Genomic DNA, 27,952 nt, shown 5'->3' with positions numbered 1-27,952 from the left:
ATAGTACCCATTTGTACATGCTTAAGGATTCATTGCATTAATGTGTGAAGATGAGCAAGGCCTTGTGGTTTATTTTGCGTAGATAACATACAGCCAATAAGACCGATGCTGCTAATCTTAAAGACTAGTAAAACCAGTTTTTGACTGTCCACCGTTATCTGAATTTAGGCCATTCACTAGCACACTAGGTGTATTCAGGTTTCAACACCAATCTCCAAATTGACATTGTATAGACTGTAATCTTTTTTCTCACCATTAAAGTTTGTCTGTTTGGGGCACTATTGAATTACTGGAAGTCATCAATTACTGTTTGATGGTACACTGGAGACAGCTAATTTGAAAGGGGGGGCACGGATGAGGAAGGGTTGCAAAAGATAATGCAGTTGATAGGTTAGGCAGTGGCTGATACAAAGATGTAAATAATGTCAGCAGTCAGAATGGTGTATGGATTTAGACATTCGCCTATTATGTGCTGATTCTGATGAGTGCTCTTAGGGGCCCACTGCAGAATATAAATTATGCTGGGACTTGCACTATAATTTTTGCGTGTTCAGATGTAGAAAGTCGTTCAAAGCCAGTTTTCACTATTGTATTTTAAACCAGAGGTGATTCATATAAATAAATGAACTAAATCCCTTTAATAATTGCAGTATTCTGAAATTACAATAAGGTAAATGGAACTTGCTTTATTTCAAAAGTCAAATTGTTAGTTCTGATTCTAATTTTCATTGATAGTTACTGGTGAAAATAAAACCCTTCCTTCTTTGGCTGGTATGGGGCTAGGACACACAATTCCCTTCTGATGACATCCGGCATTATTGATAATACTCTATCTTCTCTAAATTAGTGTACTTCAGGTATCATTTGGGTGCAGCATTCAAGTTTCTGGAAGGCAAAAGCTGTTTATATGTCTATATATAGCTGCTTATATAGAAAAACAGAAGAGTGACAGAACATTACAGGAAGTTTGCCTCATGACTTCCAGACAAGCACGTCATCTAGAGTGACTAAGGGAAAATCATGCTTTAGGCCTGCTTCACATGTTACATCTCCCTCTGTCTCACCTAGACAATGCAAGGCAGTTTAGTTGATGGATACAGTTTTTAATAATTAAGGGCCTTGGCAGCAGAATGTATCTATCTGTTCTGCATGACCTTGTGTTACAGTTGGCCTGAGTTTGTTTTGCAAGCTTTTAAAGTTTTCTCACACGATGCAGTGGGAGTTCAGAGAGGATGGGAAGTTTGTTCACATCCCTACTGTACTTGAAAGGGGCCAAGTCTTCTTCCTGATCTGTGCTGAGGAGAAATTGTTTGATACTAAACAATTGGATAAACCAAATGTATAGGAAGACAAGTGAACGAAAGAGTGAGATCTGAGAGTATGGGACAAGTACTAGCTGTGTTTTGGGATAAGGTGGCCTTTACTAAACGAGACCGGGACTGCAAAGGAGCGTGCCCGTGCTCACACGGTGCAGAGAAGAGGCTGCTGCATCAAAGCAGTGAGGGTGGAACGGGGAGAATGTGAGGAGGGGAGAATACGCTGCCGGGTTCCTGGAAGTGAATGCAATGCGAGGAACTGAGGAAGGCCGGCTGGTGGATCAGGAGAGCAGCCGGACGCGGCCCGGCGCTGCCGCCCCGAGCCGGGCCGGGGAGGAGGCGGCCTCAGCCCCAGTGGGCGGAGCGGGCCCTGACGGCGGCGCCGCGGGCCCCATGGCGACGGCCCGCCCCAGGGCACCGGCCCGAACCACGGCACCGGCCCGAACCACGGCACCGGCCCGAACCAGGGCACCGGCCCGAACCACGGCACCGGCCCGAACCACGGCACCGGCCCGCCGCACGGCACCGGCCCGCCGCAAGGCACCGGCCCGAACCACGGCGCCGGCCCGAACCACGGCGCCGGCCCGAACCACGGCACCGACCCGCCGCACGGCACCGGCCCGCCGCACGGCACCGGCCCGAACCACGGCACCGGCCCGCCGCACGGCACCGGCCCGCCGCACGGCACGGGCTCCCCACAGAGCCGCGGCCTACAGCCGTGAGCGGAGGGACGTGCGGGTTCGAGCCGTCAGCAGGCGAGTCGTGACTGCGCGTCTCCGTCAGGAGGCGGTGCGGTCGCACGGCGTCCCGCCGTGCTGCAGGTTGTCCTCCGGAGCTCCCGGCGCGTCGCCTGCGCATCTCGCGCTCTTTTTTCTCTCTGGGGAGCCGCTGTCTTTCTGCGCCCTTCCTGCTAAGCGCCCTCTCTTGTGCTGTCCCTGAGTCCAAAGCATTATCTTGTGCTGCTCTTCTACTGCCTTCATCTAACGGGTTCGACCTCGACAGTCCGCCTGCCATCTTCTCTTCTGCCTCAGAACATCTCACCCTCGGGCCTCTGCACGGAATCCTTCCTTGTGGGCTCTGCGTCCTGCCAGCCAGGCGTTCGGTTGGCAGCGTTGTCTTTTGCCGACACTCGTTCGGCTTTTCCTCCCTCTGTGCACTTCAAATTTAATTAATCTTTTAAACTGTGGCAGGTACCTGATGCATTTGGAAGAAGTGTAGCTGAAAGTGTGATACAGAAAGAACAGATCTTTCAGTGTTGCATGTTATAGGCAGGGAGGCAGTACTACTCATGAATATCCACGATATTGTCTTTTTAAAAAGCCATCTACTTTTCCTTACACAAAAGAAGAAGATATTACTTACACTATCTCTGCATAGTAGCATGATTTGAACACTGCCAACAAGAATCAGAATATAATGAGAAAACACTATTTTAATTAACTTAGGGATAAATGTGAAATCTTGGCCAGCAGAATTAAAAGACCATCAGATCATTGTGTCCTTAAGCACGTTTTGTTCCTCAGTATACCTGGGAAGAGCAAGCTTGAATTTTTTTATACTTCTCAGATCTAACGATCAGTGACTCATGTTTTGATCCTAGAGAACTCGAGTTGTCTGGATTGTTTTTGCAGAAAAATGTTGTTTAAATTATGACAACCTTTAGCACAGAGATATTGCATAGCATTTTCTGGTCTGAAAATCTCTTTCATTTAAAGAGATTAAAGAGCCACTGTTTGAAAGACATGTTTGTCCGATTTGTTCTCTGCATCCCTGTGCTTATTCAGAAAGGATTATCTGCAACCAGTGACACAGAATAATAATGTACAGTGAGAGAAGCTGTATTGACTCCAGAGATTTTCCCAGATCTCTGGAGAGAGCTGAACAGAAATAACTTTTTTTTTTAAGCATCCATATTGCTTAAAAAAAAGTTGTGGGTTTTTTTTTTCTTCTACAGAATTTATAATTAGATATGAGGCAAATATGGAGAATAAACAATAGGAAGAGGTGGATGTGAAGCAAATAAAGGGTTTTGCCTGTAAAAGCACAGGCTCTCTGTTGGTCATTTTATTTTTAAACTAAAAGCAGGCAAATTGGACACAGCAGTTAATATTGTTAATAAAAGAGAAAGCTGAACAGTGCCTTTACTCATCATACTTATCTCAAAGAAAAGAGAAATATGTATGCAAGCTAGCAGGGTGGAAGGAATAACCACTCCTTTCTTGAGTTCTGTCTGCATATAATTCTTGTTTCATGTAACTACTGTCAGCAGCAATAACAGTCTCTTTGGGATTGTTCTCTGCTTAAATTGTATTTGTTGTAAAATGCTGTAAACTGTGCTGAATCCAACTACATTTATAATGTAGAGATGGCTGGGTAAGTTTAATTTTTTTGTTGTTGTTATTGTGGGTGATCTGGGCAAGACTCTTGAATTCATCAAAGATTATTAAATGTTTGATGTTAATGTGGTGTGTATGCAAGTTCATTTAAAGCCAGTTCAGGAGTTTTACGTAGAGCATATCCTTTGGGGATGGAAGGAGTTTGAGTCTCTTAAACCCGGCAATTGCCTCTTTGCCAGGCTGAGCTGGATACTGATCACAGTACAGCAATCATTCTGATCTGCCTTGCCCTTAGGGTTTGGGGATGAACAAGGGATGTATAAAAATGCATGTCTAGACTACACTGAGACAGCACTTCTGGTAGACTTGGTTTGTATGCATAAATGCTGGCTATAGGATTCAGATTACGTCAGGCGAAGTGTAAATTTAAAAGCAAAATCTAGCAGAATATGAAGGTGAGTATGCATTTAGCTGTTTGTTACTCTCCAGTTTTAGTTCTCTGTAGGTATTATATGATCAGTCTTATCTAATCAAATGCAATGGTCGTTCAGCTACTCAAAAAACCTGTAATATAGAGTTGAAAGTAAATAGAAGGTTGCAGAACAGCACAATAGCAATTGCACAATCTAGGTTTGTATGGCTGTGTGATGGGCTGCAGCAAACCTGTTAAGTCTTTAAGGGGTTAATGCAGAGCTTCAAAGGTTCAGTGTATCATTAGAGAACTTACTGGTCTTGGTAGCACTATCAGCTCCTCAGATTTGTTGAAATCCTGACGTTACTGGTACTCTTCCACCGGATCTCAGAGAAACTTTTTTGTTGATAGCAATTAAAAACATTGGGAGAGGAGGGGAAAAGATACAGCGCTGTGTCTTTCTATTTTTAAATGTATCTAAAAGGTTTCTGCTGGTCAGACCTTGGTTTGCATTTTTTTTTCTTATGTAACAAATTTTTGAGTGGAGGAAGAACTCAGACTTAAGTGGAGGTCTTGCACTACTTTTCAGCGGTTTCTCTATATTCTGTCTGCAACTAACCTTTTGAAGGATTGCTTTGGGAAATAACATATACTGTTATAATTGGTTTCCACTAACTTGTGAGAAAAAGGTGTTTGGGTGCCTGTTTCTTTAGGAAATTACAGCATCATCTATTAATAGTTACATGTTCTTGTTCAAAAAATTTTACATGTGGATCTCTCATGCTTTTTAATGTAAATTTATTTTTGTTTACAGCTCTAGGAATGGTTACACAGATCATCTGCCTGAGGATTATGTGAACCTGGAACTTCAGATGGAGCAAAAGATTCAAGAACTGGAAGACGCTGATGCCAGAAACTGGTATAAGACTGTTGGACAAGCAATGTTATGTTGCTGCAGTGCCATTTAGCAACAATTTTTTCAATTTTATTTTTTTTAGTTAGCATTGTCTGGGTTTAACATTGCTATAGTTGTAGGAGCTTTTTTTTTGCCTATTGTTTAATTCCTCTAAAAATTGATTACAGTTGTAATTACACTTTGGAAAATTATGCACTGCTTGTGTAGTAGCTGTTGCTTGGTTGGTTTGACAGCTGCCCCTTGTAAGGAACTGCCAAGAATATGTTTAGTAATGTGAGATCACATAAGATTATTTTATGTAGTAAGCACACTGCTAAATTCGTTAACTGTGAGACTGCAGGAAAGGTCAGCATATAGAAAGCAGAGGTAGCCTTAGGCAAGATGGATAATGTACAAAATGTCCACTGTTTATCATACTACTAATTACAAGACACTTTTTCCCCCCTTCTGCTTCTTATATTCGTGTCATTTCACTATAAAAGGATCATCTTACTAACGGTGAAATTTGATCTTCAACTGTGATACCCTAGGGAGGCATTACACCACCTCTTTCTATATAACAAACTTTAAAGAACAACAAAACTTTCCTTCTTTGTTTTTGTATAAAAATGGTTTTGATACTGGAATTACTTTTACTAATTTCCATATGAAGGTGTTCTGTTGTTAGAACTAGAACACTTAATTTTTGTCCTGTCAACCAAACCAATATATAAAATAAGTGGAAGTGGTAGTGTTAAGCAATTGCCTCTTCCACCCAACTCCTGCCAATCCAAGTCTTGCTGCCTTCAGTATAGTAGTCCTGCCAAAATAATTAATCTTCTTCCAGAACTCTCTTTCTCATGGGCTTCCCAAAGACAGTTTATGAACCTACCCAAAGAAGTATGAGAACCTGAAGAATATTTGATAACTGGCTTGGTTTGGAATTGTTTTATGGTGCATTCTGTGGTTCAACTGGTTCACTAATCCAGCATTACTTGGATTGTTCTCTGATGCCCATGTCCATGTGCTTCAGTGGCGTTGTTATTGATACCATAATAATTTGACAAATGGAGTTATAAAGAGGGGGAAAAAAATCCTCACATTAAACCAACTGATACCATTGAGAAAAACAGACAAGCTTTCAGGAAGAGGGCTTGTATACCTAGAAGTTTGCTGTCTTTTTCCAGCTGTGTTGGCTTTTGTGTAATAAAATAAATTATTTTTGCCTATAAACTTTACCTTTAGGGTAGCAAAAGGTTACCTGGCCATTAGTAGTATCCATGAATTGATTCCTGCATCTTGAATGTTGCACGATTGGAGTTTAATTTCTGGTTTGGTTTACTTGTCTCGGGTGTTTTTTAAAGGATGCTGCTGTAAAAATGGATCTAAAACCAGTTTGTCCTATTGCAGTCTTGACTATAAAGATTGCATGACCAACTGTTGTTCACTCAGCAAGAACTAAAGAACTGCAGCTGCATTTATACTTATTAAATGTAAGTTTGCCCACGTTGCTTACTCTGTGTCATGCAGTTTAAACTCTGATGGGCACTTCAGAAGAAACCTTTGATCTTTGCAATTTTCTGACATGATTTCTTGATTAGAGATCTCTAATACTGTTTCTAAAACTTGCACCTTCTAAATCTTTCTACACTGTGTTTTCAAGGTATGTAAATGCAGCAGCCTTTTAGCCTAGAAATTTTACCCTGACAATGCAGCAGTTTTATCTACTAGCTCTTTTGTATCTCATTTCTGATATCAGCAAAACAGAAACATGCTCTGGATGGAAGTACTGAGAGCAGTATGGGGCAGTTTATGCCACTTGAGCTGAAGTGACCTCCAAAGCTGATTCTAAATACCCATACAGATGGACCCTCAGAGACTACTGGGCTCTAAGCAAATAAAATGCACTAGCTCAGTAAAATGCTAAGAGTAGAATAGAACCAAGTAAAATGGATAATTTGTAAAATAGAACAAGGAAAGAAGATGAGGACAATAAACAAAACAAAGCCACACAAACAAACAAACAAAAAATATCCACAAAACATCCTTAGTATTTATTCTGCTGAAATCAACAGCTTTGCTCTGTGTATCATAGGTCTCACCAACACCTGTCTCTGGCAGCTGCGCGAGAATGGATTCTGAAACAGAGTGAAATGCAAACAGAACTGAACTGGCAGCCACTCTGTGAGAATGCTGGATGTAATTGGTATCAGAAATCAGAGGAACTAGCACATGGCCTGTCTTCATCAAGAGAGGAGGTGAGAAATTCAAATTAACACTGATAAGAATCATCTGTTGCACAGAGAGCTATGGAATCTTCCCACCATAGTGTTTCTTGGGGAAATATGTCTTTAGCCTTCTTTCAAAAATCCGTAAAACAGTAATTCTGTATTGTGCACAACAGTCCATCACATGTATTTTATCAGACCAGATTAATTTTCATGAACAATCTCTAATAGTGGCCTTTTCTCCCTTTCCATGTAATCAAGTCGGCTTGAGAGATGTTTTTCTTTTGCCATTGTAGCAAAAGAAGAAAGATGTCTTTTAGAGCAGCCCCAGGGAAGAAGGAATTTCAGATCACAGTACCACCTGAATTCTATCATGGGAACAATACTAGTTCTGAAAAGCTCTTGGGTATTTTTGTATGGCAAAAACCCCCTATTTTGTGTGGTGTACAAATTTTATTAGACAATGGTCTAACAGTTCTCAGTGCCCTGTTGTTCTGAACTCACAGGTACAGAGGAAACACTTGTTTGTGAAGTTCAGAATGCTGGCATTTACTCTAGTGTTTTATTTTATCATTGTCTTTCCAAAATGATTCATAGGCATCAATAGCTGTACCATGTGAACACATGAGGGAGATGAATCAGCATTTTCCATTTCACATAAAGAAGATAAGGGAATGATGCTAAATTATTTGTCTGTTAGGGCAGTTTTTGACAGAGAAAAAAGGGATGTGCTTAAGTCCCTCTGCAACAATTTAAGATTAGGGTTAAATATAAGGAAATGTTTATGGTGTCACCGTCCCTCGATGTGTTTAAAAAAAGACTGGATGTAGCACTCGGTGCCATGGTTTTGTTGATGAGGAGGTGTTAGGTCATAGGTTGGACTAGATGATCTTAAAGGTCTTTTCCAACCTAGTTCCTTCTGTGATTCTCTTTTAGCAACATTTTGATACAAATACTGGAAAGACATTTCATGGTCTTTTCCTTGTGGAAAAACATCTGATCTGAACGGCTTGTGAATTAGGATTTGTTTAGTGTCTGTAGGAGGATATATTCCTCCATTGCATCGCTTTCTAATATTCCTGTATCAAATATCTGAATTTCTTAAAAGGATGATGACACATTTCTGTCAGTGGAAGATGGTTTTACAGGGGTAGAATCTAAATTTTATATTCTCTATTTGGATGAAACTGGAGTTATAATACATTACCATTGATCAAACAAAACATTTAAAAATCCTTGCAGACACACTTTGAATGAAGAAACAGCAAAAGTAATTAATATTGTGACCCTAATATTCTGGTCTTTATATCTCATTGGTCCTACTACATATTTTTTCCTGGAGATTGTGCTGGAATTTCAAGTGACCAGGAAATGTGTTTTCCAATCAATGTCCATGTTTTCTAGATATTGTCCATTGTCCGGGTTATGTGGGTGTAATCCATACACTCCTTTCCCTTTTTTTGGTTTTGCAGAGGACATCCAGCTTCTTTGTGTTTACCTAGGAGTAAAGTGGGTTAAGTGTGGGGTTTTTTTGTTGTTTTGGGTTTTTTGGGGGTTTTTTTGTGAGGTTTTTTTTTTGAGTTTTTTGTTTGTTTGTGGCTGTTGTTGTTTTTTCCCCTCGGGAATTTTCTTCCCATTTGTTGTCAGGGTGATGGTGAATAGACAGCGATCCAGAGACAGACTGTTGTAACGGTTCTGGGGGAATGGGGGGGAAGGGTGGGGAGGGGGGCAGAGTTATTTTGGCAGTTTCTTAGCTGGGGGTGGGTAGTCTTTGCCCGGTTGGAAGCAGAGACGGTCGTGTGTTTTTTCTCCGCCTTGGACCTCTCCTGCGCAGCGGTGTTTCAACACTGCCGTGGAGCTCCGCCTGCCGCCGGCTTCTGAGTCTGCTGCTTGCAAGAGAGAAAGGGAGTCCCGGCTGTTCCACTGACTGGGACTTCGCCGGCTGCCAGCGCCGCCAGAGACCAGCCCAGTCCATGTGGGTGCGTGAGGAAGTCATTCCCTCCGCCCCCTCCCCGAACCGCCGCATGGAGCGCCTCCTGAAGCTGGAGCAGCACGTCCTCCGGACCTCTTCTCTGTACGACACCGCGGGAAAGCCCTGCCTCCCTTCCCAGCGTGTACCGGCTGCCGCTAGCGATGCCGACGACCGATCACCGCTCGCGTGGGTGCCTGGGCGAGGCACCCCTTCTTCCCTGTCCCCTCTGAGCTGCCATCAGCACCAGGGAGATCCCGGTCCTGCAGCTGAAGTGGCTCCGCGGGGAGTCACTGCGGCCCCTCCGCCTCGGCACCAGCCTACAGCGCCTCCTGCCGGTTGTCGTCGTAACTACACCAAAGGGCAAATGCTGGATGGGCGGGGAAAGGCTGTTACTGGGCTTCCTTCTTGTAGTTGCTGTTGTTTTTTGTTGTTTTGCATATATATATATACATATATATATGTATAAGTAGTCTAGTAAAAAACTGTTATTCCGTTTTTCTATATCTTTTTCTGGAAGCACCGTAATTTCGAAGTCATAATAATTTGGAGGGAGGGGGTGAGTCTTTCAAACCAGGACAATGTTATTGTCAACAGATGATCTCCAAAGACACTTTCAAGAATTTGACAGGTCAGAAAGGGGACTGCTGTTACTGCTGTTCAGCCCTTAAGTTCCTTGAGGAGAGGGATTACCTGCACATGGAAGAGAGATAAACCACACCTGCAGAAGAAGAGTAATAAAACAGATCTGGTGCCATGGTCCTCCCCATGTGCACCTCCTCCTAGGATGTTCTCAGTATAGCACTTCTTTCCCTGGCAAATCCTCAATAAACAAACACATTTACTCTCCTTCTATGGTACTTTTCTCCCACATATGTTCATGGGTTGAAAGCATTGGGATCTGTGTGTGTGGTGATGTGGAGAGAATATGTGTCGATTATTAATGAAGTGTTCTTTTTGTCTTGTACTTTTATTTTCCAGATGTTTCAGGATGATGATGGAAGTTCTCTGTGTAAAGATATCCCTGCTTTGGAAATAAAAAAGCTGCAGGAACAGAATGCCAGCCTTCGGGCTGCTATTGCACAGATGAGGAAGGAAATGGAGAGTCTTGATGAGCAGATGTTGTCTTCTCTTCCTCTAACAGAAGACAGACAGCTTGCAGAGCAAGGTGACCACTCTTGACAAAGAGCTTTAAATTCAGTTAAGAAGGTTTAGCAGTCAGGGTCACAACCTATGAGGACTGTCCAATCCACGAGTGTGTAAAAATTGTTATTGTGGGCTACTCAAGATTGCACCATACACAAGCACACAGTAGTTTGAGAGTTTGTATTACAAATTACTACAAAACAATTATTAGTGAAAACAGATACACACACGCACTATAAGTCACTACAAAATTATCAATAGAAAAGCAATCATGTATATATTTTGCAGAAGTAAAGCAATTATATGTATATTACAAATTATGACAGAATTCCTGATAGTGAAGCCAGTATATAGAATCACAGAATGGTTTGGATTGGAAGGGATCTTTAAAGATCTCCTAGTCCTAACCCCCCCTGCCATGGGGGTTTACAGTATATCTACTGAAGTGGTATACAAGAGGAGGTTCAGGGGGAACTTACCACTGTCTACAACTACCTGAAAGGGAGTTGTCATGAGGTAGGGATCAGTCTCTCTTTCCGAGTAATAAGCAACAGAAATTACCTCAAGTTATGCCAGTGGAGGTTTAGATTGATATTAGGAAAAATTTCTTTTGAAAAGTCTTATTCAAGCAGTGGCACAGGCTGCCCAGGGAAATGTTTGAGTCACCATCCCTGGAGGTGTTTAAAAGGCATGTATGTGTGGGCATTTGAGGACGTGGTTTAGTGGTGGACTCGGCAGTGTTAGGTTCCTGGTTTCACTTGATGATTGTAAAGGTCTTTTCCAACCTAAGTCTATGGTTCTTTGATTCTGTAACTAGATATATATATGCATGAGACAGTGTTCTGAAGCAGCTCTGCTATGAAAACTTAAACTCTCTATAAATACAAATACATTCATATTATCCTCCTCTCCTAGGTTCATTGAGCACAAACAAAATTTCAACTGGAACCACACTGAGCAACATCCAAGTCAGTTCAACTAAGTTGGATTGTATAGTAAACCCAAACACAGAAGAGGTATGTTGAGGTTTAAACTACCTAAAAATATCTGTATGTATGTCTATGTGTGTGTGTAATTAAATACCTAGCATATTATTTTTGAGTAAATATTATAAATGGAAGTAATATGTGCTTATGTGATTGAGAGCCAGCAAAGATTTTTCAGCCAAACTTACTCTTATTCTTTCTAGGCAATAAATTTTTACTAGTCATCCCCTGGCACAAGTCACTTCTGATCTTACAAGCCAGTCTTAATGTTTGGTTTTTTTCCCACTTGCAAATGCTTAAGCCCCTGTGTATCACCTCTTCAGGTTTTCCATTGTAAATCCATCTCTTTATGTTAAGCTTTAGTATGTCAATTTCACTGACAAAGGTAGACTCTAATAATTTGTGGCTACTTGTATTACTTGCTTTTACACAAATTACTAGGTGTGTGTCAAAGTCCAGTTCCTTTTCCCTTTCACTTTGGTGTCTGTCTTAGTATTTTTAGACTCTAGTCCTGCACTAATTTCTCTACCTTTCTCCCCCATACTCTTTGTAGGCCTGCATGCTTTTCCTGTGTGTTCTCAAGAGCCTTCCTTTTTATGTTAAAACTATCCAAAGAAATAAGAGCATGGGAGTTGCATGGCCCAATAAGGCAACAGTGATTTTTCTCAGTATGAATAATAGCTTTCAATGTGTACTTCTTGAATCACAGTGTTTAGGATGATTTAGTTGAAAACTGATTTGGATTGCACAGTTAGTGTAGTATGCTTCTAACTAGTTTATATGTAAAAAAGTGAACATACCAGTGAGTAATTGTAAAACAATTTTAATGCATATGATACATTTAGATACTTATAGCTATGTGTGAAATGTAAAATGTTTACAGGGACATGACTGTTCAGTGAATGATGACTATTTAAATGGATATCAAAAAGTCTCCTCTTTGGGGGCTGAAAGGAGACAGTACATAGGTCTTGGAAAACAAGGATGTGATCTTTTGGGTATATACCTTATCATTATGTTTATGTGCAGGTGGACTCAGGTTGACAGAAACAGAACAAATTATAGAATCTTTACTTTTTGGTAAATGTTTTAAGTCATATCTACCCCTTTTGTGTGTATGTACAAATGATTAAACAATGTACACAATGATCGAACAAAGAAGGATTTGTAGCAGATTGCTATTTGGTATGAAGAGGTTTTTTCCACATTTTAGCTTAAGATTAAGTGCTCTTTAGTTTACAGTTATACAGTGTTTATCCTATGTGTATTATTTTACACTTACAGTTTACAATATCTGTGGGAATGTCTCAGGCTGTTACAATGTTTTGCTCCACAGTTTAATTTGCCCTATACTGCTAATAAAATCTTGAAAATGGGCCCTTAAAAATTGACTGTAGCCTTCAATTTTACACTTTTTCTTCAACTGATCTCTCATGAACCTGCAGACCTCACTTTTAAAGTATTTATTATAAGCACTATCTGTTTTATTCAGGGGCCAGAACCCAAAGTTCTTGAAGAAAACATGGTAGATTTTGGACAACAGCTACCTGATGTAGGTACTGGTGTTGGTTGTCAGTATAGTGTCAAATGCACTCAACGAGGAATGCAAAATAAACTCAAGGAAGCAGCAAGAAAAATCTCAGTTCTGAGCCAAGAAAAGCGGCAGCTGATTGAAATGGGAAACAGACTCAGGGCAGAACTTGGAATGGTGTTAAAGGAAGGTAAATTTATTCTAAAGAAAAGTGCTAGCCTGTATATTTAGAATAAAATGGGGGAATCAGTTCATCTGTTGAGCTGGAGAAAGCTAGGCTTCATTATAAAAAAAAAGGTGCTGAACCTGACGGTCCTTGATCTGTAAAGCTCATGTGAGACTGGTACTTATCCTTGCAAGTAAGATTATCCTGTGATAGGAGATGCTAAGACAGAACAATAAGAGTCTGTATGTAGTGACTTTTGTTGATAAACATCTTAGATGAACTCCCTGGTGCCTACATGTCAGTGTGGGAACTGGAACTTTACTTTAAGACTTTGTTTATGAGCAGAAAAGAGGTAGTGTATCTCTTGGAATAAAAACTAATGCTTTAGGAAAGTGGAAGAGAATGCAGAATAAGCTTACTGTACAGTAAACTTCAATTAAGAATATATATAATATAAAAAGATTTCACTGTGGATATTTAAGTTCCATAGTTTTTCTGGCAATGAAGCAAAGGGAAAAAAGTACAAGGCCCATTTCTGCATAGCATTGAAGCCGTCTGCTATGAGAAGGCCTGTGTTCTGTGGTTCATTTATAGCTGTTGTAAACACTTCCTGAAAATGTAATATTGTTGACAAAATATCAGCAAGGAATGCCTTCCTCAGTATTTTGTCTCCTTTATAGGACTCCGGCATCCCGTTAGATCTAAACACTGCACGGTTTGTATTGCCTCTGGTAGTCTTCTTCCAAGAGAACTTGTCAAAAGAACACAGTGTCAGCTATCAGTTCTAAAGCATCTACAGCACAGACTCTCAACACAGGTAATTATATGCTGTTTGAAATCTAGCAATAATAAGCCTTAAAGCCAGTTCTAATTCCATTAGTATAACTTAGTAAGAGTAATTTAAATGCAGAATTTTAAGTTTAGCTCAAATCTATCTTTGGAAGATTCCATAGAAGCATTGCATATCTGGAGCTGGAAGGAACCCATGAGGATCTTTGAATCCTGATGTCACACGGGACAACCTCGAAGTTAAGCCATTTAACTTAGGGGCATTGTCCCAAATGTTTTTTTGAACACAGAAAGGCTTGGGGTCATGACCATGTCCTGCGGAGATTGCTCCACTGCTTGACCACCCTCTCAGGGAAGAATTGTCTGAATTTCCCGATGCTGATTTAAGCCATTCCTCCACATCCTATCACTGGACACAACAAACAAAAATCAGCTCCTCCTACTCTTCTTCCCCACCATGGAAGGAAGTTATAGAGAGCAATGAAGTCATCCACCAGCTTCCTCTTTTTTAAGCTGAACAAGCCAAGTATCCTCAGCCACTCCTCATAGATCTATCCATCTAGTCTCTTCACCATCTTTGTTGCCCTCCTTTGGACATATTTTAATATTTCTATATTCTTCTCATATTGTGGAGCCCAAAAATGCACACAGTACTTGAGGTAAGGCCATACCAATGCTGAGCATAGTGAGACATTCACCACTTTTGGCTGATTAGCTGTGCTGTGCTTAACACACTGAGGACACAGCTGGCACTCCTGGCCACCAGGACACGCTGTTGACTCACGCTGGGCTTGCCAACAATCAAAACCTCCAGATCCCTTTCTTCAGGGCTGCACTTCAGCCTTCTGTCCCTCAAGTGTATACAGACATTCATGACTATAATCCCCGGGTACTGAATCCAGTTTTTTTGCTCTCATTAAATTTCATGCAGTTGGTCATTGCCAAGAATTCCAGTTTATCAAGATCTCTTTGTAAGGTCTCTACCCACAAGGGAATCAATGAGTCCTTCTCATTTAGTATCATCAGCCAACGTAGTGTACACTCAATTCACGTGTCCAGGTCATTGATCAAAGACTAAAATTGAGCCCTGGGAAACACCATTAGTGACCGGCCACAAGCTAGAGGACTCCCCATAAGTTTAAAGGGTTTAGGACTCAAAAGTGGTATTTTTAAACATGATCTTCAACCTAGGTATTTCAGAAACGTGTGTTTATGCAGTGTAAATGCAATCCTAAATAACAAATTTCATAAGGCTTAGTTTTAACCAAGCAAGAAAGGCCTTCTGAAGGATTTGCACTATGTTCTAATATAAACTTTTAAAAGATTAATCAGTGAGGATATTTCCAAATACTCACAGTGGTGGGATTTTAAAGCACCCATGTCCAAATGACTGTAATAGCACCTTTTCCATATATGAAAGCAGGATATATAGTTAACCTGTCTCATATTTTGTAATTAAAATACAACCTTTAATAGTTAAATTGCAGCTTTTATCAGAGAGACTAATGAATAAATCCTGGCTTCCCTAGAATTTAGTGACCGACCTCCCAGTAAATCCGATAGTCAGGATTTCATTATGTACTTTACTTAATTGATCAGGAGATTTGTTCATGTGAGGATTGAGTCAGAGCAGTTGATTGTCGTCGTAGTTTTGAAGGTAGTAAACAGTGTTCTTTAGAGAGGGTGAGGTATAAAACTCCAGTAGAATTATTAACCAAGTTTATCTGGGGAAACACTTCCTCTGGGAACCACTCTGGGCATGCTGTTCTGTTGTTTGGTCACACTCGCAATAAAGAAGGCTGCCATGTGGTTGGGGTTTTCTTTCCCCTTATACTTAAGCAAGGTGTCTTGTACTTAACCTTTTTGCCCATTGTCACTTGGTCTTCCACTGTATACCACTGAGAAGACTCCAACTCAGTCATCTTTATTGCCTTCTAATATCCTCATGAGATGCTTTTACATGTTGAAAAGATCACTCTTAATCCATTGCTTCTGGAGGCCAGCAAGGCCAGCTGCCCTAACCTCTCCTTCTATGTCAGATGTTCCAATTCACTGATGATCTTTGTGGCTTTTTGCTGTTTTGCCGTTTGTGGCTGCTGCATTACGTTCACGTCTTTTTCATGCTGGGGACCCCAAAAGTGGACAAAATACTCTAAATGTGGTTGCACCAGTGCTTGGTAGAGGAAATAATCACCTCCCTTGACCTGCTGGCAGTACTTTTCTTGGTGCAGCTGAGTATGCTGTTAGCTGAAGGCTTCATGAATGCATTGCTGCTTCATCCACTCGTAGTCCACCGGGTTTCTTATTTCTTTTCTGCTGAGCTGCTTTCCAAACAATTAGCCTCTAGCATATTAGTTTGAAACTACAGTCTCCTCTGCCTTTGGGGGGAAAAATCAGCTTAATTTAAGCTAATGTCCTCTGTTTATGTTTAGCTCTCCCTTTACAAATTTCTACCTGTCTTAATTGAAACGAACAAATATTTGAGAGCCTAGACTAGAGCGGATTTTGTGGATTACTAAAGTTCATTTGGGAATATGTAAGAAATTAAAAGTTTAAGGTTTCTCTTTTCACCTACTAAGACCTGTAGAATTATCTCTAGATAGTATGAAACCATACAGGAAATAATCCCACTATGTGGTCAGATTGCACTCAGAAATCACAACTTTCAGCCACCTACTTGAAAATTTTATCATCTGAATACATTCAAAAATTGTCTTAAACATTTTCATACCTAGACACATTCTAAAAAGATGGAATAACCATGAATTTATGTTGAGCATGCCATCCTGTGCAGTTTTTAGCTTGTAATTATCACTAATTCTTCAGATGTTATCTGGCTGGCCTAGGTATATTAAGTATATGAACCATCTGGCCTGACAGTTTGAATGATAAAAGTGTTTAAAAAACAGCCAATGTAAATAAATTCTAATTAATATTTTATTTTTCTTACAGTTAAGAGTAATGCTAAAGAAAAAAAAAAAAAAAGAAAGAAAAAGCATATTAACCTCTGTTGCTTAGAATAAGTGCTACAAATCAGGTAAAGGAATGTTAAGTGACTCAGCTGGCCCAGCTAAATTTTTGGCAATTTAGTTATGCCAAAAGCAGATATATTTATTTTCCTGTGAAGTAAAACAGCACTACAGATTAGCCACATGATTGTACCCATCAGGGCTGTTAGCTGTAATAATTACAAAAACTTCTGGACTAGTAGATCTTAGAAAATACTGTAAAAGTTTGAAGGGCAAAGATCATCCAGCAATTAAATATGAGAACAAGTACTGACAGGGTCAAGTTCCATGGTGTTTAGGCAATCAGGTCTTTAGGCAAACAACTATACAGCTTCTGCACAGGATTGGTCTTCTCTTGGATAAAAAGCAGTAGTAAAAAAAAGTAGTACTTTTTTGGAGGGCTCACACATTTTAGTCTGAAAGGAAAAAGCTCTCCAAGCATCCAAAATATTCAGGAGTATTTCACCCACAAGAGGCATATTATTTGGGGAAGAAAATGAATACATATATTTCTTGGCTAAGGTGAATCTATCAGATTCAATCTATGGCAACATTTTCAAATATGTTCCAAGGGAACCTGGCAGGGACAAACACTGCATTTGGACATCCCTTCACAGGTACTTGAATTTCTCTTAGCTTCTTCATAGCAGAAGGTATCCAACACGAGGGGAACTCCTGTCTGGTAGAGAAAGGTTGCCTGAGATCCAAAAGGGTGTGCTGCTAAAGTCAATTATAACCAAATTTATAACTGATAAATAACTGATATAAATAATAACTGATTGTTTGAGTGAAAATAAGTCCCTGTTCTTCTTTACTACCCATTAGTCAATGAAGAAGTTTTAAAGGTTGCAGTGTGAGCAAACATTGTAAACCATCCATCTGACAGTGATAAACTGAGAACGCCATCCTCCTGTAGCTTTCCAGAGCTAATGGAGGCTTATTCTTCCCCAGATATTGCAGATAGTCTAAGAAAACAGAAATTGAGGACTGTAACAGGTCAGTCAGATAAGTGCAACGTGAGCTGGAGATTATGGTATATTTTATCAAATTTATCTAATCAAGTTCTTTTGATGTCAAAAGTATTAGTGAGTGCATCAAAAATGTGAGTGAAGACCTACCATAGTAAAAGCCATCTGGACTGTGAGAGTGGGGAAGATTCAAATTATTTGAGTTCTGTGACAAAACAGGAATGCACCACTGTTTTTAAGCTCTTCATTGACAGCCTGAGGACTTGATCAAGAGTTGTCACAACAGCACTGCCACAAGAAGTATTAGCATCTTGCTGTAGCGTGGGGAGGGTTCTCAGAGAAAAGAATTAGGGAGCATCAAATAGCCTCACTGGCATATCAGTGCTACATCCTAGGGCACGGTGGCATGGGCTGCTTCTGGAGCAAGAAACCTTTAACTTCTTGTGAAGTCAAACTCCAAGGTGAAAAGTTGAACTCTGTCCTAGGTGAGAGTCCTGAGCATTTGATTCTGACCTCCCTCTTGTGGGGTTTCAAAGAGAATAGGTGAGGCAGCTGTTACAGTGTGCAGGATGCCGGAATGTGGTCTGCCAACAGATGAACTTACTGTGGAATGCCTCAGCATGCTTGTGGATATATAATTTTTTCTGGATGCTTGTGATCATCTCATTAACGTAAAGTCACAAGCTTGGCTTTGTTCACTCGAACCTTCAGTTCTCTGTTTCAGAAATAGTGATTTGTTTATTAAATGTTAACACTGGAAATAATTTTTACAAAGGAAATTAGGGTTTAGCAAAACAGTTGAGGAGACCACTTGTAACCTGCCTGTTTCATCTGTGCACTGCTGGGACTGAGGTCTGAAAAAGATTAGCTAAATGCTTATACCAAACATATATAAAAGTGACTTCCAGATCTGGACAAAATTGCCACAATTCAAAACCACTCTTTTTTTCCTTTTCCACCTCTTTAATTATTCTTTCTTCCATAGCTCCTCTTAGAACTTAGCTGACCTAAGAACTTAGCTCAAATTAAGACCAATGAATCATATCCATCCATCCCAGCCTTCTCTTGCTTTATTTTTAATGAGCAAGATACTGTATTTGTAGTTTTCTACATATCTCATGTCTCCTGTGAACTGTTAAAAATCATTAAAGATGATTCTTGCTTATGTAAAAATAAATAGATTTTAAAAATACAGTGTGACCATGGAGCTTGGAGAGGTAGAATTTGACTGTGAGTTTCCAGATGGTGAACTAAACTCTGGGAATTCAACCTCTTCAGCTGATGGGTTGCTTGGAGGTCGTGGCTGAAGTGGCTGTCATCGAGGATCTTTCAGCCTCTGGAACCTTTGAGTTCATCATTTGTCCAGACTAGAAAGGATAGCCCTTCTTACATCCAAGCTGTTCTGTACACTCATTCCAGGCTGCTCTTTACTCAGAACATACCTGCTGAGGCTTCAGCTCCTACACTAAAGCTGAGCTCCAGGTTGACTTTCCCAAGACAACTATTATTGTAGTTTGGGTGTTTTTATTCTAGGTGATGACTCTTCCTGGCCAGGCTACATATGCTCCTGCATTCCAAGATCTTCATCCTTACAAAAAACCAAGATAATTTGTTACTTTCAGAGCTACAGGAATTTCACTGTCACTTATTTTACATAATGGGCTCACATTTTGTTTCTTTAGTCTTAAATACATAGAAAAAGACTTCGATGTTTATTTGCATCTCCTTTGACACGGCTGAAGCAGTTTGCTTTTCATCAAATCTCACTAGTTGCTACAAGTTGAAAGTTGGTGAAACTTCAAGAGGTAGTTTATTTTAGCTGCTGACAATTTACTTTTCCATAGCTGCTTCATTTTAATTGGGGTTTTAGGTACTGTTTTGGAGTTTTTCTTCTGTAATTTAATCATGGGAAAATACAAAAGTGAAGAAGGACCCTGACAATATAAGCTTGAGCAACAAGCAAGGTGATAGTAACAGCACCAGAAAACGTAGATTTTGAACAGATTTGATACTAGGTTTATTAGAAAGCTAGTTTGGCCCTGTTGATCTGAAGGGAATATAATTTTGTTTAATATTATTTATAACTGATTTTTTAAATCTAGCAGTGTAACAGCAAACTGAGCTATAAGAGTGTTAGTTTTAGGGACCGTGAGTTACTCATGTTAATGTAATGTTAATCACATTAGGAGCTGCAGTGTGCAAGGCAACAGCAACTTTCAAGGTTCTCTTCTCTTACTGCCTGCCCTAGCTTAAAGGAAGAAGTTCCAAGCAGCTGTGGGGAAGAAACAGAATTACCATCTGCTGAGGTACAGTGCAGTTTTATGATAAATGTAATTGACTTTCATTGGGATTTTTCAATTTGAATTGCTCAACAGTCATCTCCTGGAAGACTTAAAAACCTGTGTCTTTTTTAAATTATGCATTGTTCCTGTACAAAATAGTATTTGTTAATACAAAATAAACTAGGGTTTCTCAATCACTGCCATGATGTTGTAATTAATCTTTTGTACAACCTTTCAAAATTAAAAATAATAATTTTCTTTTGTCTTGCCTCTTGCTGAAACCCTCTGTCTTGCTAAGTCCAAGATGCCACTATGAAACGTAACCAATTTTCTGATGTCTTTGATGTGAAAAGTATGTACATCATTAAGATTGTGTTTGAATTTGAACAGGTTCAGCTAAGGTTCGACAATTTCTCTATTGAAAATGATGAGCCAGATACATTCTCAGGAGCAAAGGCAGATACATCCACAAAAATTGTTCAAACTCAGCTGCTCAGTCAGAGTCCTAGTCAAGTCCTGCAGGTCCAGCTTTCTTCGTCTAGAGCACATAATTTCTGTCAAATTTTAGACACGGGATCAAGCCTTTCTCTACTCAGTCCTCGAAAGAACAGCAGCCAGGGTAAGCTTTGTAAAGCAGTCACAATATTTGACTCTTGTGGAAGTGTGGAAGTACAGTGGATTCTGTCACTGTTCACTAATTCTTTTACGTACTGCTCCTGTAGTTACAGTCCTATGATCAGAATCTGAACAAGTTACTTGAAGGGAATTTCACGGTTGCCAGCAGAAGTAAGAATTAAGAGGAATGTCTGTTTAGCTGTCTGGTTTAAATGCCATCATTGCAAATACTTATTCACTTTTATTAAGTACTCCTGTAAAATGGAAATTCTGTTTTGACATACTCTAAAACTTAGCTGGGCCAGATATAAAAGTGTCTGTTTGAGAACTGCACACTTCATGTGTTGACAAGTAACTGTTAGATCAAATTGTAATTTGCAAATCCTTACTTAATTTTTGGGCTGGTTTATAGCTACAATACTGCTTAGAGTGCTAGGCCCTAAAAGCCAAAGGTGACATCACAGGCATAATGCTGATATATGCAGTGGGGATTCCCTAGAATTTTATAGCCCACTGCTACAAGTTGGAACAGGGAAAAGTAGAAGCAGGCACAATTTTTTATTTGTGAGACATTGTCCAGTCTTTACATATGAGACAATGTCGGGGTTAGGATTACAGGAGAAGGTAAACCTAGGTCATAGACTGAACATGAATTAGTGTTATACTTTACAAAAATCAACACATGTTCTTGGAAATTTTAGCAAGAACACCATTTGTAAGATATGTGCAGTAAAGTGTAGCTTCTTTACAGGGCAAGTTGTTAAGGAACTTTTTAATGGCAGCTATTATGTAATGAAGCTTAATGTTACATATTTCAAACTGCTGGTCTGTTCATTAAGTAATCCTTCATTGGCTAAACTTTGGGAAACTAACACCTGCTTAGATAGGACAAAAAATAATGGACTTATATTGTAATATGGGAAAAATTTTAGGGATGGATAATAGTGGAGTAAGTTCCCTAGGGGGATTGTAGACCTTTCTTTAATCTTTATAAATGGACAAACATTTCTCCAGAACGTTCCAGTAAAAGTGGGTTTTGGTTGTTTTTTTTTAATAAGAAGTGTAGCTTTCAGTAAGTTATTTCTCAAAACACTGTAGGGTTTATGTGAAGTGCTTGGGCTTTTTGCCTTGATATTATTATTTTTATCCTAATCATTACTCCTGAGATCTGACAGTATCTGTATAGTAATATGACAGCCATTTAGACTTTTCAAATGAGCTGTATTACCATTACATAGATATTCCTATGCTATTAATCACATACAAACTTCAGGAACAAGAATGCAATCACTGGATTAAGGAAAGTGATTTGTTCCCCTCAATTTGGTACTTGTGAGGCCACGGTGTCCACCTTTGGACCCTCTTGTACAAAAGATTGACAAACTGGAGTCCAGTGGAGAGCCACAAAATGGCTGGGGCATGGGAACACAATACACAAGAAGAGATTTACAGAACTGGGTTGTTCAGTGTGGAGAAGAGTCGGTGAGTGGTCTGACTGCTGCTTTTTAACCCCCCAGTGAGGGATTTTGGAGAAGACAGAACCAGACTCTTAGTGCTGCATGGTGAAAAGTGGCAGTGAACACAAGTTGTGTCAAGGTACATTCTGAGCAGGGAGTGATAAGCACTGTGACATTTCACCCACAGGTCCTATCCAACCTGTGTTACATCTATTTTTAAACCAGTGTATGGAGGCAATGAACCATCTTTAGTAGCTCACAAGAAAAAATAATACTTGAAAGGGCTTTCAAAATGAAGAGTGGATTATAAGTCTATTTATTAACAACAGCAGTGCATTGCAGGGACAAAGTAATGTGCACTGACAGACCTGCAGGACTGGAATGGACATAGTGCTGACACTCATGATTCATGTGCTTTTTTTGTGAGGCTAGGACTGAAATAGGAAGAGTATTTCACGTCAGACCTATATTGACAGGATAAGCAAAAGGATGTATTTGAAACATTACTGATAGTGCCATGCAGTTTCGTGGTGTTGTATGTGTGGTGCAACAGCTCTGGCAGCCTTACAAGGACATCAGTTTCTTAATGTCTAGAAATTTCCAGCCACTGTTGCAAAACTTAATGTAGGTTTTTGAAGATCTAGAAATAGCAAAAGGGACAGAGGATACTGCCAACGTGGAACAAGTGAAATGTGAATCAATATGGGATAATATTTTCCTGAGACCAAGTTTAATTTGATCTCTGCATCCAGATTCATATGAGGCACACCAGAATGGAACTTCTTACTCAAAATGCAGGCCCTGAAATACTGCATTGCAAGAATACAACTTTTTGCTCCTTCGCTTTCTTCTCCAGGAAAAGGTGTCCTTAATTCCACTGGACTGAATTCTGTATTTCAGAAAAAAAAAAAAAAATTATGAAAGCAAAATCTTTCTTTTTTTGAAACAGCATCACCTTAGAAGCATTATATACAAAATTTTCAAATTCTGCTTCTGACTTTTAGCAGAGGTTTGTATTATTTTTCAGGCTTCAGCTGTGGAAATTAATTCAATCTTTCCTGTTAAAAACCACTCACTTGAATTTAATACATTCATCAAAGACATTGGTACAATGGATAGAATTCTCATTGAGACAGAGTGACTTAGAACTGAGCTTTCAGGTGCAAGTGACACACACTGAGACTTCCAAGCTCAGTGACAAAAAATTATTTGCAACAAAGCATGCAATTTAGTTTCTTTATTCAAACCTTTTTTTTCCAAATTCAACTCCGTCCAAATTGATAACACCAATACATGTGTTTTGTGGGAATTTCCAGTTAAACAGAGAACTGTAGCTTGAAAATTATTTTTCTGAACTGGATGAACAGTTTCATTTTTTTTCATGTTATATATACAAAAGAGCCTACTGGCACTCAATATGGTTTGCTTGTCAAGTAAGGCCTGCAATTTGCTGTATTTCCAACATATTACACAATGCAATGACTAAATGTGTTTTGAAGAGTTAATGACTACATCTGAAGTGGACTGTTATATACTTTATTCATTTCACCATCAAATTCGTACCTTGTGTAAGCTTCCAAGCAAGTCAAAAGGCTATGAGATATCTTCTCTCTCCTTACTCTATGTGCTGATTTTCAATTTACTGTAGAAATTAGATAGATTTCATAGCTTGTATGTTAATTCTGAAGATAAGTAGAAGGAAAGTGTTTAGAAGGATCATAGGTCCCTTCTTCAGGTGTTTTTATTGTTCTGTATTATTGAAAGAAAAAGAACCTCCTAGGGATAGATAGGTACAAGCCGTGATGATATTGAAAGGCTACATAGGATGCATAGGCTGTACAAGTAAGAAATACACCTCCATATTTCTTCGCTAAATGTTCTATCCCGGAGGTTGAAAGCAGGTGGAGATTTTAATTGGTGATCCACATCATATGTACCTTGAATGCTGATGACAAGCCACCCTCAAAGGAAAGAAGAGCCTTTTTTGATTTTAGAGTAGATGATAGGCAGGAGGAGGGGAAGCTTTGTAAAACCTTTAGAAAATGGAAATTTATTTTCTTCTATTTATCTTGATAAGCTTACTATTTGCTATTGAAGATAGTTACTAGTTTTTCAGAGGGGAAAAAAGTAAACATCACCTACTGAAGTTCAGCTGTAATACTGCATTTAGCATGAAGCCAGTACTCTGAAGGGTGCTGTGTGGTACTGTGTGAAAACCTTATCAGCTCCACTCAGCTATCCTTGGGTCAGCAGAGGCTGGGGGCAGTGCAGGGGGAATAAGGGTCTAAGACAAGCTGTGTCCCCACTAGTCATTTGACTTATACATATTTAGAGTAGATGAAACTTTGTATTTTCATGTCCCACTATACATTTTTGAGAAACTCTACCACCACAAGTACTCAGAACAGTGTCCTGGGTTTAACAATTTGGGTTTACATTGTAGCCTAACAAAGAATGGGAGTGAGCTGCTTTGAGGTAAAGTAACTTTTTTGATTTACTATTTCAGCTTAGGTAGGGGAGTTTCTTGTACTGTAATTCTCACTGTAACTTGCAAAGCTCTGTCGTCTGAAATTCCACACTTCATGGATCAAAAGTTACCTTAAGTGTTTCCACACTAGACAGAATTTCAACAGCTTTGACATCACTGACAGTTCTACGAGCCAATCCGTGTGGGTAAAAAGCTGGCCAGAGAAAGAATCTGGTAAAATATTAACAAACAGAAACAGTGGTCTGGCTCTGGCTTCATTGCAGCTCCAATCAGAGAAAGACTCCTGGATCTCTCTTCTGCATTACATAGAACTTCATCTCTGAAGTGTTTCACAAATATTAACTAATGCCCTGGCTACATTTTCATTTCTATGTTCTTCTCCTGAATAGGAACTTGTTTGAGTTGGTGTTCCTTCAGAAGCACTTTTAGCCATAAGCAAACATCTAGTGACAAATTTCTTAAATGAAACTTCCTTCTGAGAAAATTTCAGTTTGCCTGTACAACAGGTCTACATATATCTCTTTCATTCTGGAAAAAAAAAAAATCTCAGAATGTTAATTTCTGACTGAAGTCAACACACATCAAATAGAAGATATGTTAAGCAGTTCAATACAATAAACATTTAGTTCCATTTTCAAAAGCAGTTTAGGTGCTTAGCTACACTTGTGAAAGTAAGTTGCAGGCCTGTGAATTTGGTGTGCTTTTTCATTGATGTGCAAACCAAACAACTGCATTTAAATAGTATTTCTACTTCTGGGGTATTGATTCTTTTCCTAATTTTTGGAACTAACCTTACAAGTTTGCAGTGGTTGGTTTTAAACTTCTGTGTTAGCACACATTTTTGATGGTCCAGAACTTAAAAATAGCCATGTAGAATGCTTGAGTTCTCTAGTGTCGTTCCAAATATGAGTATTTAAAAAACCAGACTGTCTGTAAGCAGTGTTAACTGCATGCTATGTGTGGATCTGCTCATTCCTGTTATTTAGACCACAAACCAGAAGCAGTATTATTCTGCTGTTGTTCCTGTTCAAGAAAGTAATCTCTGAAGCAATACCTTTCAGACACTGCTGCCTGCACTTTTCTAAATGGTCGATGTTGGGAAATTCTGCTTTCTTATATGCCAGACGTGGTAGAGGTATTCTAATGATTAAAGTCCATTTCCCAGGCAGGAAAATACACCCAACAATCTTCATGGGCCCGAGCATGCTCTTCCATATCTTCTACATCTGTAGGAAGCCACTAGGTGGCAAGCTGGACAACAGGATTTTGCATCCACAGCTCGAGTCCACTGAGCTTTTGTCACCTGTGATTCTCTGAGATCACACACACAAGAGAACAGCTGGTTCAATCTAAACCTGTGTATAAAAATTATTTTGAAAAGTGTCATGTTTTAACACTAGCCACAATGTCATGCTTTGCATAGAGCTATAAACCTTCAATCAATCAATTCATTCTGTAATTCAGGAACATGTATTTCCTTTGATGTAGAATTTTGGGCAGACTTTCTACCATGTTCAGTTGACTTTGAAAATTTACCTTCTCCTACTAGTAACTGATCTTTGTCAATTTGTGCACCTTTTATTCTTGCTGTGATTAAGTAGTATCTGGGACTGTAGCATATGATGCTTATAAAATTAAGCTAATACAGAATACTGTAGTGTGTGTTATCACAAATTTATTAGCACTACTTCTGCTGCCCACTTTGGCTCTCTATAGAAAATCTGAAGTTAAAGTCTCAATGCCTTGAAAAATAAGGGTTAAGTGGCTGGAGCCAAACAGCTGTAAATATTACCTGTAGTTTACAGTGAATAATGCGACTGAACGGTTCCCCTTATCTCACCTAAAGAAACCTGTGATAAGACTGAAGTTCATTTAGTTGGAGATAATAGTTTTTGGAGAATTATGTGAGGACTGCAAGATGGACTCTGACTGGTATTAGGACCAGTCCCACTGCTTCCCAAACAAAAATGTTTTTTTTTAAGTTAGTCCTCTCTGGAAAGACAGATATTTTAGACAACAAAAAGATTTACATACTCAATGCTTTCCAAAGTGAGAGAAGATTGAAAAAAGACCCAAAAGATAATGGTAGTAATGCAGCTTTGTCAAGGCAACAGAGTTACCTCTGAGCCTTTTATATCATGCATATCCAAACACTTTTTCACACAACGGAGAGAAGGATAAACTTGTAAAATACGATGTTTTAAAACAGCTGAACAGATAGGTAGTGCTTGACTTGAACTGTTACACCGACCTTCCAGCTGTCTTCCTCTCTTAAGCGGTCTGATGCTAATGGAGAATGAACATGTACAGATGAAGTGAGGATTGAACAGAAGACGCTCAATCTGCTGTGTTATACCCTCAGTATGGCAAGCCTTAATGGGCTCTTCTGGGCCTCCTACGTACAGAAATGGTCCTGGTAATATAAGATTTTGACAATGTGGCACTATGGCAGCAGTATAGAGGGAAAGAGTAAACCAGCTCTCTTCAACTATCCAATCTCATAATTGAATTATGAAAACATAACTACAAAGTATTTTTCTGTCTGTTTTTTGAGCAGTGGAGTTTGAAGTTGTACATTCTATCGAGCAATCTGAAGAATCTCAACAAAATATCAAAGCCAAGGATAAACTTGAAACGTCAGCTGAAGATTTGACAGTCAGAGGAACAAGACTGGAAGTTCAGCAGAAGTTAAAATCCAGGAGTTTATCTTGTGCTCATCTATTAAAACCAAAAATCTCCTCTAGCATGGCAAAAATCCGCAATTATAATATTAAAGACTGATTTCCATGTTAACAGCATGTTGTAGTTTTGTGCTTGCTATTAACTTACTTTAACATCTCTATATCAGGTCTAATTATCAGCCTCAGTTTTGTATGTTAGGTTAAGATATTTGCAGCCAGAAGAGAGAACAAAAACCCTGCTTCATACACTGAAGCCTAAAATAAAGGGTTAATCTGTGTACATTATGAGATTACAGTCTTCACTGTTAATACTGATTTATTTTAATTATATATGTTAAGATTTTCTTGCATCATGGATTTAGAAATGCCCAGTTAACACATAGGTAAAGCCTTGTGCCTTCAGGCAGGGCTTGCAGGATTTTAGCAGATATTTTGTTGAGAAACTGTAGATGTGACTTAAGCTTAGAAGTGGGATGCCTCACCTACTTGTCTTCTTCTAATTAACAATGCAACCGTTAATCCTGTGCAGCTATCTTTCTACTTAAGAAAGAAAGGGGTTTAAAAACATTACATCCGAGTCTGTATCATTTCTCATCTTCTGTAGCTCTTTCCACTTGTTCAGAGAGCATGAAAGAGTAAAAAAATTAAATTTTTACTGTCACACCAGATTGTATTTTCC

General features: G+C 39.3%; 1 protein-coding gene across 1 annotated transcript; it reads left to right on the top strand.

Moving 5' to 3' along the window:
* Window positions 1–1,565: 1,565 nt before the first annotated feature.
* Window positions 1,566–27,952, top strand: CCDC57 (coiled-coil domain containing 57). The gene is made up of 10 exons (XM_066200853.1): window positions 1,566–2,071; window positions 4,879–4,983; window positions 7,055–7,217; window positions 10,138–10,324; window positions 11,218–11,318; window positions 12,781–13,009; window positions 13,666–13,802; window positions 19,937–20,056; window positions 20,423–20,651; window positions 27,150–27,952. The coding sequence occupies exons 1-10, from the start codon at window positions 1,566–1,568 to the stop codon at window positions 27,371–27,373; spliced, it is 2,001 nt and encodes a 666-aa protein (XP_066056950.1). The 3' UTR covers window positions 27,374–27,952.

This window comes from Chamaea fasciata, unplaced genomic scaffold, assembly GCF_029207755.1.
Source record: "Chamaea fasciata isolate MVZ Bird 193981 ecotype frontalis unplaced genomic scaffold, bChaFas1.0.hap1 SCAF_19, whole genome shotgun sequence".
Lineage (NCBI taxonomy): Eukaryota > Metazoa > Chordata > Aves > Passeriformes > Sylviidae > Chamaea > Chamaea fasciata.
This window is presented reverse-complemented; position numbering and strand designations above follow the sequence as displayed.